At 44.9% G+C, this 15,022-nt stretch overlaps 1 gene segment (V, D, J or C); it reads right to left on the minus strand.

Annotated features, from left to right (window-relative positions):
- Window positions 1–3,001: 3,001 nt before the first annotated feature.
- On the minus strand, window positions 3,002–3,672 carry LOC123371796. The segment is given in 2 exon segments: window positions 3,002–3,411; window positions 3,624–3,672. Coding segments are annotated over 2 exon segments (459 nt in total).
- Window positions 3,673–15,022: the final 11,350 nt, after the last annotated feature.

A 15,022-nucleotide genomic window follows, 5' to 3' on the forward strand; every position in this document is an offset into this window, starting at 1 on the left:
CTCCTTAGGAGTCTAAATTTAGAAAGAAAAGCCATACAGACCTGACATATTATTACAGTTATGTAAAGCTCAGGACGGTGTTTACAGTCCCTTCTAGGTTAAGAATGTATTAAGGTGTAATTTATAAAGTACTGTGATACTATATTGTCCATCTTTTTAGATTTTTCCCTCCTGTTGCTTGTTAGGATATAGATATTCAGGCCTGTCTGCAAAAGCCTATACTTTAAGAATTTAGGTGTATTCTTATCACTTAGCTAGTTATAGAGGTATAAAAGAAAAAATCAAAATCACTGTCTGTGTAATAGCCTTCTTTTACTGTGACAGTCTGAGGCCTGGTTCTTCAGCTAAGCAGCAAAGACAGCCATAAGCTGGGAAGTGTATGGTCACATCCTCACACTGCAAACTAGTCACATTGAAATAAGGTGCTATTGGGCTACTAGGAATACAATCCTGTCCTGATATTCCTATCACCTCCAGAGAAAGGGAAGAGCCTAGAACAGGGGTCGGCAACCTTTCAGAAGTGGTGTGCTGAGTCTTCATTTATTCACTCTAATTTAGGGTTTCACGTGCCGGTAATACATTTTAACGTTTTTAGAAGGTCTTTCTATAAGTCTATAATATATAACTAAACTATTGTTGTATGTAAAGTAAATGAGGATTTTAAAATGTTTAAGAAGCTTCATTTAAAATTAAATTAAAATGCAGAGCCCCCCGGACCCATGGCCAGGACCCAGGCAGTGTGAGTGCCACTGAAAATGAGCTTGAGTGCCGCTTTCGGCACGCGTGCCATAGCGTGCCTACCCCTGGCCTAGAAGCTGTAAAAGGAAACTTAGTTTGATAGCATCCTGTCTGGCAAGAACTCACTTATCAATAGACACAGCTGGAAAACCCTTATGTCTGTATAGATGTAGTTGTGAAATCCTCACTTCTGTATTGTTTTGTATGTTTATTTGCATGGTCTCTGTCTGGTTCTGTAATTTGTTTCTGTCTGCTGTATAATTAATTTTGTTGGGTGTAAACCAATGAAGGTGGTGGAATATAATTGGTTAAATAACCATGTTACAATACATTAGGATTGGTTAGTTAAATTTCAGTAAAGTGATTGGTTAAGGAATAGCTAAGAAAAACTCAGGTTTTACTATATAGTCTGCAGTCAATCAGGAAGTAAGGGGGGGGAATGGCGACTGGGAATGGGGATCATGTTTTGCTAAAGGGGGAAATGGGAACAGGGGATGGGAACAGAAACAGGGACACAGGCAAGGCTCTGTGGTGTCAGAGCTGGGAAGGGGGACACTAAGGGCAGGTCTACACTGGGTGTCGATCTAAGGTGAATAGCGTAGCTGAAGTCGAAGTACCTTAGATCGAATTACTTACCGTCCCCACGGCGCGGGATTGACGTCCGCGGCTCCCCATGTCGACTCCGTACCACCATTCGCATTGGTGGAGTTCCGGAGTCGACAGGAGCACGTTCGGGGTTCGATATATCACGTCTGAGAAATCGATTGCTACCCGCCGATCCGGCAGGTAGTGAAGACGTACCCTTAGGAAGGAAATTGGAATCATTGTTTGCTGAAAGTTCACCCCAATAAACATCGAATTGTTTGCGCCTTTGGACTTCGGGTATTGTTGCTCTCTGTTCATGTGAGAAGGACCAGGGGAAAAGGAGGGTGAAGGAATAAGCCCCCTAACAATGCTATATTGCCTCAAAGCCTGGGTTGGCTTTTATTTCTTACCTGGAATGCAAAAACCAAGGACCCAGAGAAAATGAGTGTATGAGGCAGCTCTGGAGTGATACCCATGAAATGCCAGCCAATGCTTTTATAAACGAGCTCAGTGGCACAGGGAAAAAGTAGTGTTTGTTTCTGAATGTGCAAAGCTCATGTAAACTGACTCCACCTCTGGAGTTTTCAAAGATTCATTTTTGATTAGATGGCTTAATTGAATTGGCCTGACCCATACCCCTGAGATCTGCGCCTATCACAACACAGGGTGTACGTCATCCGATCCACAGAATGCCCCAAAATGGCACTAAACCTATGACCACTCCAGGTCCTCAGACAACCCACAGCAAGTTTTGCAGTAGCAGGGATTAATACTGGTGTCAGTATTGGGGCAGAGTTTAAGTCCTGCCTACTGAAAATGCTCCCTGTAGATCTAATGAGATAAAAGAATCCGGATTGAATTGCAGTGGTGCAATTGGAATCCATTTCTTACCGGTATGTTCTCCCCACCACCCCATGGGGGGCACCTGACCTCACATGATCTTCCACATGGCTCCTCCTTGCCCCGCCTCCAGCCTGGGGCTCCCATGTGCTCCCCGTCCCCTCCCCATGATCCACCCACCTTACCTCGGGGGCAGGGGGGGGAGGCTCTGTCTGTCCGTGTCCCAGCACGGCTGCTGTACTGCCCCAGCCCTGCTCCTTTCCCCACGGCGGTTCCCCGGAGAGTCCTGAGGTTCAGGGCTCACCTGGGAACTGCAGCACGGAAAAGAGCAGAACATGGGGCCACCAGGCAGCTTCATGCCCACAGCTCCTCTGGCGCGGCTGCTGTACCACTCTCAGCCCTGTCCCCCAGCGTGGCTGCTGCCTGGAGCTGGAGGAGACGTAGCTCCATGGAAGGGCAGGGGACGGGGCTGGGGTTCTGCTCCTTTCCCCCCTGAGGTTCCTGGGAGAGTCCTCCAGCGGGGCTGGCTGCTGTACAGACCGGAGGAGACCCTGTGTGACAGGGCTGGGGCGGTACCACTGCGCCAGAGGAGTTGCGGGTGTGGGGTCGCCTAGCAGCCCACCTTCTGCCCCTCCTCTTTCCGATACGCCATACCAGCTACAAATATCTTGCTGCTATGGTGTACCGTACCATACCACCCTACTTGTACTGCTGCTTCCACCCCCATGGAGCTGGATTTCAGTAGAGGATGAACTGATTCCTGGGTGTGTTTGTTGATGACTTTGGGATTTTAGATGTTGTATAAGTGTCAAGTGTATTTTGAGTGACTCTTCGTTTCTCATTTGCATTCATTGATAAAATTCTCCCTCCTGGTCACAGCTGTGAGAAACAGTAAGCAGCGAGCTCTCTCTCTTTTCAGGGAGCTTTTTGTAATGGTCTGTATCACTGTGAGAGGGAAGCTGTTACGTTGCTGACAGTAATAATCTCCAGCATCTTCAGCTTCAATGCTGCTGATGGTGAGAGTGAAATCAGTCCCAGACCCACTGCCGCTGAACCGGTCTGGGATCCCGGAGGCACGGTTAGTAGAATCGTAGATAAGAAGCTTAGGAGCTTGTCCTGATTTCTGTTGGAACCAGGCTAAGTAGTTGCTAATGCTGGTACTGGCTTTGCAGTTGATGGTGACTCTCTGTCCAGGGGACACTGACAGGGATTCTGGAGTCTGAGTCAAAACAATTTGGCCATAGGAGTCTAGAAATGGAAAGAGAATACATGCAATCATGGCACATTATTAAAATTAATTACAGCTGGATATTTAAATGCATTTTTCATTTAAGAAGTTACTTAACACTAGTTTGTAAAATAAGTACTGCAGTATTGTTTTAAACCTAATTAGCGTTTTAATGCCTATGAAGTCTGTTCCCTGTTGATATAATAGATTCATATCTATTCATAGTGCTTACCCTGAATCCAAAGCACTAGTATCCAGAGAAGTTGGGCCTGCGAGAGCATCTTGATAGGTCACAGTGGGGAATGCTGAACAGCTCACCATGCAGTGCAAACAGGGCCATTTATAAATACTCAGCAGCCCGGCTAGGCGACATCCCTCCTGAGTGACTATGCAAATAATCAGTTGATATAAATTTACTGTATTTTAGTTACAAGGGCGTTTCCTGTTAGTCTTGTGCAGTGTTGGTCTCTGTAACCTGTTGATAGTGATGTATGAGGTCAAGTTGCGGCACGGATGGTTTTATGAATGGAATAATGGAAAGTGATCTGTGGAGAGGACACCAGGAATGTTGTTTGTGGCCTTGGGTATCTAAGCAGTAAAAATCTCCCAGGTATTTTAACAGCAGTTTTCAGAGCCTTTATCTCAATTTACTTTTTCAGTTACTCTCCTCCCCGCCCATGAAAATATTCATGGATTCTCCCCATTGTCCTTGTCCAAGCAGATAGTTGGATTGATGACCTATCCAAATTCTTATGACTCTAAGGACCTTCCTTTGGGACAGATTTTTGCTGGTGTCTCCATGGGTGTGCAAGGATGGGGATGTGCTAAGAGCCCTCCCATGTAGGGCTGGATACAGTGCAGTCCTTGACCAACACAAACCCAAGGGATATCTGGAGCTAGCACCACTAAGTACCCATGAAATAATTGTGAGTCATGATCTCCACCCCCTGCAGCAGAGATAGAGATGGCCAGCTCTGGAAGGGAGTGTGATGTGATCTGATTAAAATATCACCATATAGATCATTGTTCCAACCACTGTTATAAATTTGCAACAAATCTTGTATAAAACATGGCATATAAGATGTCTATGGAAAGGTTATGATTTGCTGATTATGATTATGCTATTTGTATGCATATATCATTTCTGTATTTGAAGTTATGAGTATTGGCTCCATACCTGGATTTCAAATGTTTGCTCCTGTGGTAACACCCTCAAAGTAGCTAGCCAGCACATCTTGAAGGGAGTATTCAAATTAAGTGACTCATCAAGGGACACTTAATTCACAATAAACCATGGGAAACGGCCATCTACATTGAGTGGCCATTCCATCTGAAGGATAGGTAATGGCTTCCTGCAATGACTAAGCGCAATCGGGCATGCCCAGGTGACTTGGCCATGTGACTCCAAACTCCCATCTTGTTATCTGTAATTTTCCACTGGCTGTGCTGAGGACTTTGCTTGAAACAATGGGTTTCCCTCCACGTGGCAGAAGCTATAAAAGGCCCTGGAAACTCCTCCATTTTGCCTCTGTCCTGCTCCAGCCTCTGGACTATAAACTTATACTAATGGGAGCATTCTAAACAATGGACTGAGGACCTTCCAGTGATTTGGAAGCAACCAGAGACTTGACATAAGCCAGAAGTTTATTCCATCGCTGCTATAAGCCTGAACCAAGAACATTGCATTTACTGTATGTATTTGATTCCTTTAAACAATTTTAACTCTTTTATTTCTTTCTTTTTATAAATAAACCTTTAGATTTTAGATACTAAAGTTGCTAGTGCTCACCCTGGCTTTGCTGTTGATAGTGGCTGTGTCTCCTGGAAACACTGACAGGGATTCTGTTGAATCAGCACGTTCTGCCCATTGAAATCTGGATATAGAAAAAAAGAGAGGCAGAAATAGGATGGGGTAAGCAGGATGATGGCATCACAATTATTCAAAGATTTATGCTGAAACACAATTTAAGTTTCAGTTGAAGAGTGGAAATTAACTTACAATACAATAGATTTAATACATGCAACAATTCTTACATTTGTATTATTTCTCACCTTGAAGCCAGAAATCAAATAGCTTCCAGGGAAGAGGAGTTTGTGAGATCATCTTGCCTGACTGTGATTGGCAGTGCTTGTCAGTGAGCACACAGTGGAAATCCACACATTTCTAAATGCTCAGAAAGGGAAGTCACTTGTGTGAATATGCAAGAGTGTCAAAACCTGGAAGTCGCCAGGATTATAGCCCCAGGGAAGCTGTTGTGAAATCTTTGGCTTGTCTGTTTCATGCAGCGGTTACATGAAAGAACTATTCATAGATACTCACTATTCTAGTGTCCAGGTGCCCAGACTGAGGCTTACCTGGCATAAGGTGGTTATAGTGGTGGATTTATGATGTAACAAAGAAACTCTTCAATGGGTAGCAGAGCAGGCTGCAGATGTCCATTTACTTCCCAATTTACCTATGTTTGACCATAAGCCCATCTATACAATTTAGTGAAGTAGGACAAATCGTGAACCTTTTTCTCACTTGGGGAGCCGTTAATCTCATAGGTAACCCCATGTATTTCATTGGGACTGCTCATGTCAGTAAGGGCTCAGCTGTGGGGATAAGGGACTCCCAGTCTGGCCTTATAGATGTTTTTGAAATTTGTGCTCAGGGAAGCCCAGTCATTCATTCGTTCTCCTTCCTCTTTAGTCAACTTGTACCAATGGATCCTTCGGAGTCCAACTGGCCTGTTTGGCCTGGAATCTCCAGCTCTGCAATGTTGTGTTATAATACTGCCACCTGCTGGGCAATGGCAGAGTTGTTCACAGAATTTAGTCCGAGAACAGCCTGCCAAAGCAGATGTCCTAGCGCTCTCCAGGGAGTGTGGTGCTACATGGCCTGGTGCTTCTTTCCCTTCTCATATCCGTGTCCCCGATTAGCCCCCAGTCACATGTTTCAAGCTGAGCTTGATGTTGTGGAGCCAGTTTTCAATCATGAGGCCTTTCAGACTATGGCAGCACGGCGAGGCCAGGCAATATTTACACCACAGCCAGAGTTCAGGGTAGGGCAGCATTTGTATCCTCTGTGTGATCACTGTAACCTTGAGGTATTATCTCATCAGATACCAGGAGACACGTGTACTGTACAGATAGCATATGGGCCCTTATTAAGAAAGGATGGGCTTGTTATTAAGTTACTAGACTGGTGTTTTAAAGATCTGGGTTCAGTTCCTGGCTCTGCCATAGTCGCCGTGTGTTACCCTGGACAAGTCACCTAATCTTGCTGTGTCTCAATTCCCCATTTGTTACCTGGGGAACCCAGGCCACCCGATAAATAGTTTGCTACTTTAAGAGTAAAGACCATCATACAGCTCTCCCCCCATTCTCCTGATCAGGTCCCCCGGTGGTGCAACATCAGTGCACAGTATAGTTGAGGAAGCAGCACCCTAGAATGTTTCAAGCACTGTTGGTCATGCTGGCATGCAGTCATGAAAACTTTCAAGAGCACAGACACTGGGATTGAAGGAGTAGGGATTAGGGGTCTGGAACACATGATTTATGAGGAGAGGTTGAGGGAACTAGGATTATTTAGTCTGCAGAAGAGAAGAGTGAGGGGGGATTTGATAGCTAATTTCAACTACCTGAAAGGGGGTTCCAAAGAGGATGGATCTCTACTGTTCTCAGTGGTACCAGATGACAGAATGAGGAGTAATGGTCTCAAGTTGCAGTGGGGGAGGTTTAGGCTGGATATTAGGAAAAACTTTTTCATTAGGAGGGTGGTGAAGCACTGGAATGGGTTACCTAGGAAGGTGGTAGAATCTCCTTCCTTAGAGGTTTTTAAGGTCAGGCTTGACAAAGCCCTGGCTGGGACGATTTAGTTGGGGATTGGTCCTGCTTTGAGCAGGGGGTTGGACTAGATACCTCCTGAGGTCCCTTCCAACCCTGAGATTCTATGACTGGGATCTCCCTGCCTCATTCACACAGCACCAGACTCACTAACAGCCCCCAGAACCAAGAAGTCAGTTACAAATCAAGGGCCAGATTTATCAGGGCACTTTGGCTGCTCTGATTATGCAAACTGGCTGGTTGCTCTGCCTGCTATGAGATACACATAAATGCCCTCTGATACCAAGACTGCAGAGCTTTCTAGATAATATGTTGTTGCTCAAACAGAAGTTCTGGGCTTGATGCAGAATGTATCAGCTAGGTTCTATAGCCAATATTATTCAGGAGGTCAGACTAGATGATTAGGATAGTCCCTTCTGGCATTAAAAACCTATGAACCTAAGTAAAATAAAAGGAAGTAAGGGTCATATTGCCTATCTGCATATCCATACTAAGGTTGTATAGTGGCACTGTCTATGGGTTTGTTTTAGTGTTCATGTACGAAATTTACACACATGCACAGAGAGACTCACACCACAGACAAAAACTACCTTTAGAGTTAAGATTGTTAGTACTTATCATTAATTTAAGAGTAATGACATTACAAGCTTGTTGTACTTAACCCAGACCCAAGCATGTAAAACAAAGGAATTAAGGTTTACATTTAAGAAAAAAATCCAAACACTCTAACATAAGAAAAGTACTGTTAAGGCATCCAAACCACTGCAACTATGCCCTTAGGGGAGGAAATATGAAAAACTCCAAAGTGTCTTTAAAAATCTTTCTAATCTATTCTGGGATCCTCAAACACTAAAGTGCTTTAATCACAATCATATGTTAATTTCACTGCATCATTACAGTGCAGAGTTAGGTTGTTTTGGTGCCCTTATTTGTGTATTTCCATAGCATAATGTTTCAATTTTTAAACAATTTATCTCTGATTTTTCTAGGTTTAAAATACTTGTTTTTGGTACAATTACAACTCCCCTGTAATGTATTTTACCCTAAATCATGAACATGTACTTGCAGCCAGAACTCCATCTTAATGTAGTTTCTGTCTGGGAGTGTACAAGCGACATTTATATTGCAGAGGAGAATATTATTGCACAGTATAGACATAGGATGTGTGTCCTGGATCCCCAACACAAGGGTTCTTTGGGGGCGGGGAGGGGTTATGCCTGTTTTGGGTCAAAACTTCTAAATCTTGTGGGGTCCTGGTGGAAAAAAGATCCCCCTTTGGACTATAGACACATGCCCCACTTGTACGTGTTGGGTTGTCAGGGCCACTGTAGCAGGATCCCAACATCTATGAAGGACCCAACCACCCTCGGGTTCTTCAGAGTGAGGAGGGCACTGGACGTTGTTGTTCAAGGCACGTCTAGTGCAGCCAGCCCACGTGCACTAGCTGCTTAGCCACACAGCTTCTGTTTGCTTCTGGAAACCAGCAACATTTGGCCTCTTGCCAAATAGGCCAATATTGGGGCCGCACTCTGGAGTGCAAGACACTAATGGATTTTACAGCCCCCATGTGGGGTGCCCACCCTGCTACAGATGGTAATACAATAAATAAATGAAAACAAATAAGACGGCACTAAGGCTGAGAGTACATTTTAGTAATTTAAGATAAAATCCATTACAGGGATATTGTCATTAGCTGAACACCAAGCATCACAAACCCAGAAAATTCACAAAGAAGGTTGGATTTCTAAAAATGATGGAACTAATTGGAAATACGATTGTGAAATTTCACCAGTGACACTCAGCTCTTGCTATAACAAACTTCACAGCATAGCTAATGTCTTGGAATAGCAATACAGTGGTAGAGTTTGAAACTATTCAAGTGTATGGGAGGAGTGATCCACCTCTTTTTTCTTGTAGCAGAACATTTGAAAACTTGACTGTGGTGCTAGTTGTGTGTACTAGTGTCTATTACATTGCACACTTCATAGAGCAGAGGGGTTTTTGTTTTGGTCTGTATCACTGTGTGAGATGGGTACCGTAATAATGGAGACAGTAATAATCTCCAGTATCATCAGCTTCAACCCTGCTGATGGTGAATGTGTAGTCAGTGCCAGATCCACTGCCACTGAACCGGTCTGGGATCCCAGAGGGACGGGTGGAAGCACTGTGGATAAGGAGTTTAGGAGCATGCTCTGATTTCTGTTGGTACCAAGCAATGTAGTAGCTAATGCTTGTGCTGGCTTTGCATTTGATGGTGACGGTCTCTCCCACAGACACTGAGAGAGATTCTGGAGTCTGAGTCACCACAGTCTGTCCACTGGAACCTGGAGAGAGAAAATGAAAACTGGCAGTTTGGTAAATGGGAAAATGGCATTAACATTGTTCAAAGCTTTGCATTGAAACACCTGTAAACTGAACAGGAAAAGTGAACTAGAAAATATACGTGGGACTGTATTTAAATAAATAACCCACGGCTGTTTTTCCTTATCGTTTGTTTCATTCCATATTAACTCCTTGAACACTGTCTGTTTCTTACCCTGAATCCAGGAAAGCAGCAGCCAGAGAAGTGGAGTCTTTGAGATCATCTTGCTTCTGTGTGGTTGGAAAAGCTTGTCAGTGAAGCATGTAGTGGAAATGGAGCCATTTATATGTTCAGCAGCTCAGTGAAGGACCATCAGCCATGTATAAATATGCAAAGAGAGCTAAATGATGTAAATAACCAGATGTTAATGCCAGGGAGGAGCTTTGAAATATCTGACCTGATGGTTTCAATGTAGTGTAGCTGTTACTGGATGTCATAAATCTAATACCGTTGCATGATCCAGATGGTAAAGCAGCCAGAGTTAGCTTTACAGGACGCAGGCAGTAACAACAGTCATCTGATTAACAATGAGTAACCAAGCCAGCTGCACCTTTAAACACAAATAAGAAAAGGTAAAGCCATTCAGTCATTTCTTGTGTGGGGTTTAAATCCAGTCAGCAGAGTCTCTTTCCAATCATTAATTTTCTAATACTTTTTCACTGTACTCGTACAGCCAGGCTTCCAAGGGAGCAGCAGTGCTTGTAGCTGCATGATCCTCTGCACCAGGGCCGGTCGCTTTTTTCACGCCTACAAGGATGGCTGTTCTCAAAGGCTTCATGGGCGCACACAGGAAGGTTGACATGAGGTCTGGGAAGAGCTCACCGAAGGTCTGAGCATGCTCAGATTGGGGGTGCATACGCAGCACAGAGATGTTGACAAGTGGCATCAGTGTGCCAGGTTTTTACACTGCCTGCTGGGTCTGTGCCCTACACCCACTACCTCCATGACATGGTAGGTACCCACTCCTGAGAGCTACGGGGGTGTTGTGTGAACAGAGCAGGGGAGTCTCCAGCCCTCCCTCCATTGCTGTTCTCTGGCAAAGCCCCTTGGGATGCATGTGTGGAGCTGCGGGTGGGACTGAATCACTTGTTGGAATGAACCATTGTAGGGGCTACTCTGGCACAGCAGTAGGAGCCCTGATCCCGGGCTGTAACGCACCAGATTCATCTCCTGATTCCCGTACATTGAACCCACCGGGGTCTCCTGTGGGGGCAGTTTTCAATAACGATGCGTCACTGGGGCTGCACAGGCAGGGCACCAATGCCCCACCCCCAGCTGTCACTTTGACTTACCCCCATTAACCCAGCCTGGTCGTCACTCTGTTGTGCCCATCGCTGCCCTCCCACTAGAGTAATCAGTGTCGGCTGTAACATGGCACAAGCAGAGGGATGCAGCATATTGGCTGAATCTAGAGGTGTCCTGTCAGTGGGGAGCTGGCCCTCTGAAGGGGTAGGGGGCCCAGCCTAGATCTGACAGACTCCACATGGGGGTCTGGGGCAACTGAGGTTCATCTGGGTGTAGTTGACTCACTGAGTAACTGGGGGGCAGTTAATTAGGCAAGGAAGCACCAGGAGAAAGCACTGAGGAGACAGGCAGAAGGATTGCAGAGAGAGGCTCCCTCCAGCAGGCTGGGGAGAAGCTCCCGAGAGAACAACGCTCTGAAAAGGGAGAAGCAGGTCCAGGAGCTGGGGAAGACTCTAGAGGTAAGAAGTAGTTCAGGAACAGCAAGCTACTGAGTGACTGGCTCTGCCTGTTCCAAACAAGGGCCCTTTGTGCCTGCCAGACCCAGTCTGAGCATGTGCACACCCTCTGCCATTCGGGACTGGGGATGAGCACCCCTTTTGTGACCACTCCAATGCCCTGCCCATTGCAGGACACACTCTGCATCTGCCCAGTCACTCTGAAAACCCTGTGTGTATCTATTACCTGCTTGTGCCTTGGGGTTCATGTATTTTTGGGGATTTGCTCCCACAGAGGCCTTTGAGAATCTGGATCACAAAGTCTTACCATATTCTACAAGCAACCAGGTGCCTGATCGTAACACAGCTGTTTAAAAATTCCTAGATTTCTGAGACCTTCTCAATGGGTGTCACTGAGGATGTATGGAAATGAAACCCTGAGGCCATACTGGGAATGTATTTATAAGGGAAGTGCTGGATAACATTTTTCTGATGGGAGAGTTTTCATTTGGAAAATGCTGATTGGAGGAAATTGAAACGGTCCCTGGAAACATTTCAGTTGTCGAAATTTTCAACAGAAAACTATCAGAACGCTTTGTTCCGATAAGGTTGAAGCATTTCCTTTGATAGGGTTGAAATGTTTTGTTTTTATTTTATCATTGGAACTTTTATGTTATCCCCGCCTACAATTTGAGTCAATAAAGTTTTAAAACCATGTTTCAAACTTATCAAAATAAAAAGGCATTCTGATATTTCCAAAATGAAACTTTGGAATTTTTATTTCACAGAAAACTTTTGACATTTCCAACCAAATAGGAATTCTGGTTTCATACAAGCTCTGTAAAATAGAATGAAGTCTGTTTGTTATAAGAAGAAGCTATTCTGCTGTGAAAGATAGATAGGCATATCAGCTGTTGGGAACGATGTGTACTGAAACACAGATAAGTATCTGTGGGGCACTGGGATAAAGTGAGGATAAAGCAGGAAAAAAATGTAGTGACCCTCAACTCTCTGAACATACAAGTGTCCATATGATTATATAAACTCTTTGAGTCTTTTGGTGTTCTACTTTTTACTGTGTGTTTAGATATAGAATAAGTTACCCTCTTCCTTCACGTTTGACAGAACATTTGAAAACCTCAGAGATATCTGCAGCAGACGGTAACTGAAATGCACACTGCAGAAAGCAGGGAGGTTTTTGTACTGGTCTGTATCACTGTGAGAGGGTAGCCGCCATACTGCTGGCAATAATAATCTCCAGCATCTTCAGCTTCTACGCTGCTGATTGTCAATGTGAAATCAGTGCCAGACCCACTGCCACTGAACCGGGCTGGAACCCCCGACTGGAGGGTGCTAGCGCTATAGATAAGAAGTTTGGGAGGTTGTCCAGGTTTCTGTTGGTACCAGTTTATGTAACTGCCAATACTCGTACTAGCTTTGCAGTTGATAGAGACTCTCCCTCCCACTGGCACTGCCAGAGATTCCGGGGACTGAGTCATCACAATTTGCCCGGCGGAGTCTGAATAAAGAGAGAAGATGGGTAGGGAATGAACAATGATACAATGCTAGGTATGCTGAGTGTTCAAACACTGAAACACAGTTTGAATTTGCCAATGGAAATTTAAACTAAAATACAACACATCAAATATTCAGATAATTCACATCAAATAAATCCAAGTAGCAACATGTTTTATGTTATCAGTAACATGGATTATTAGGTTTTCAAATGCTTTATTTTTTTTAAATTTCTTACCCTGAATCCAGAGAACCAGCAGCCAGAGAAGGGGTGTGTGTGAGATCATCTTGCCAAACAGTGGTTGGAAAACCTTGTTCATAAATCTGGGTTGGAAATTGAAACATTTATGTGCGCTCAGTGAGGAAACCTCACCTGTATGCAAAATACATGTAAATTTACTGCACATTAGTTTCAACACAGAGTTATGAAATATTCTGCTGCTGTTAGACGTTAGAATGAGGTTGTGTATTTTTAGAATTCAGGTGCTAATATACTCAGACCTCTCTACAGATTTCACATGTAGAATCTCCTGTGGCCACCTGACATGGCAGGGCTGGCCATGGCACAAGGGCTGGCTGGAGTGTGGCAATTAGAGAGCAGGTCAACAGTGGGTTCTATGAGCCATGTGCTTGTGCCTCCACAGTGTGGTGGCTCCCTCACCTATTATATTAAAGCACCTGTTTAAAAAAAGTTCTGAATTGTAGCATGATGAGTGGAAATGGAGAAAGCAGGTCAGGTTGGAGGAGGAACTGTTTTTGGTAAGAGCACGGCCTCAGGAAACAAGCAGAGGCCAGGTTGCTAAGGGACAAACTCCAGTGTCTCTGCATATGACGTGTGTCTCAGCGTGTTTTTCAAAGTTCTCTTTCCCACAGTTGTGTCTGCCTGTTGCATCATTTATTGCTGGTGAACATCAGTAGTTGGGGATCCTGCTTTGTGTTCAGAGACTTAGAGTTCACCTCAGGTCACTGAATAATGCATGTTTTCTTAGTACCTCCCGTTCTCCTGCCTACCCACTGTTACCCAGAGATATTGTCACAATATGGCACAAAACTATCCTCTTCTAGCAGAAGTCCTGTCTTTGGCCAGTATGCGCCTTCCCAGCTGTTGTCCTGTGGGATGGTATATTCACTCCTGAAACTGCCGTGCTGGGCAAAGAGAGCTCTGTTTTTCTCAGAATATTATTATTGTCCGTTTGATATGAATGGGTGTGTGTGTCTGCTGCTGTGCTGAGTGTTTTCAATTATAAGAAAATCCCTACGGAGCATGAGTTGATGCAGGGGCCGAGATCTAGCCAGGTGTTAAAGTAACGTAAAGGACTTACCGGTACGCCGGAGTCCTGAGCAGGGGTGTGTGAGCCTCAATCGGAAGGGGGCAGGGCCTCAACGGGAAGAGTTGGGGCCTTTAAATCCCTGGGCCCTTTAAATCGAGATTTAAAGGGCCCGGGGGTCCTGCTGCAGTAGTGGCAGCTGGGAGTCCCAGGTCCTTTAAATCACCAGCCTGGGAAAGTTGCCCCCCGCTGGTACGGTTGGCCGTGTACCTGTTCTTGCCAGTACGCTGTACCAGACCGTACTGGCTTACTTTCACCTCTGGATCTAGATCTCTGATTTTTAGCAGTCAGTCGTCACTGATTGTTTAAAGGGAAAGTTACACGCATGACACAACGGAAGTCCCGTCTAATCAGTAAGGGGTCAGAGTTTTTGCTGGTAATTGTGTGAGCACTTTTTTGTCAGTTAGTTAAAAAAGGTTATTCACAACCAGAATGTTATTGACTGGGGGTGGGGTGTGAGCAGTGACTGACCTACACTGGCCCATTATTGACCTCAGACTTTCACCAGCAGAGAGAGAGAACCTGGGGGAAGATGCATTCAGCTTTGACGGAGACCAAACACATTCTCTCTCTCTCTGATTTTTGAATCCCTCACAGCATTGGTGCCACGAGTATTACTGCACACGAGAAACAGGAGTACAGCAATACCAATGTTCTTAGGAAAGAGAGCAATCAAACTGTCCGAACCCCAAGTGCTTCAGGAGCAGCCTCTTGTCTCACCCTGCACAGCTTGGGGAGGTGTTTGTACTAGTCTGTATCACTGTGAGAGGCCCGCTGTTATACTGCTGGCAGTAATAATTTCCAGCAGCATCAGCTTCAACGCTGCTGATTGTGAATGTGAAAGCAGTGCCAGATCCACTGCCACTGAACTGGCCTGGGACCCCATAAGGCTAGAAGAAGCTTCATAGATAATAGATTC

The sequence above is a fragment of the Mauremys mutica genome, chromosome 5 (genome assembly GCF_020497125.1).
Source record: "Mauremys mutica isolate MM-2020 ecotype Southern chromosome 5, ASM2049712v1, whole genome shotgun sequence".
NCBI lineage: Eukaryota > Metazoa > Chordata > Testudines > Geoemydidae > Mauremys > Mauremys mutica.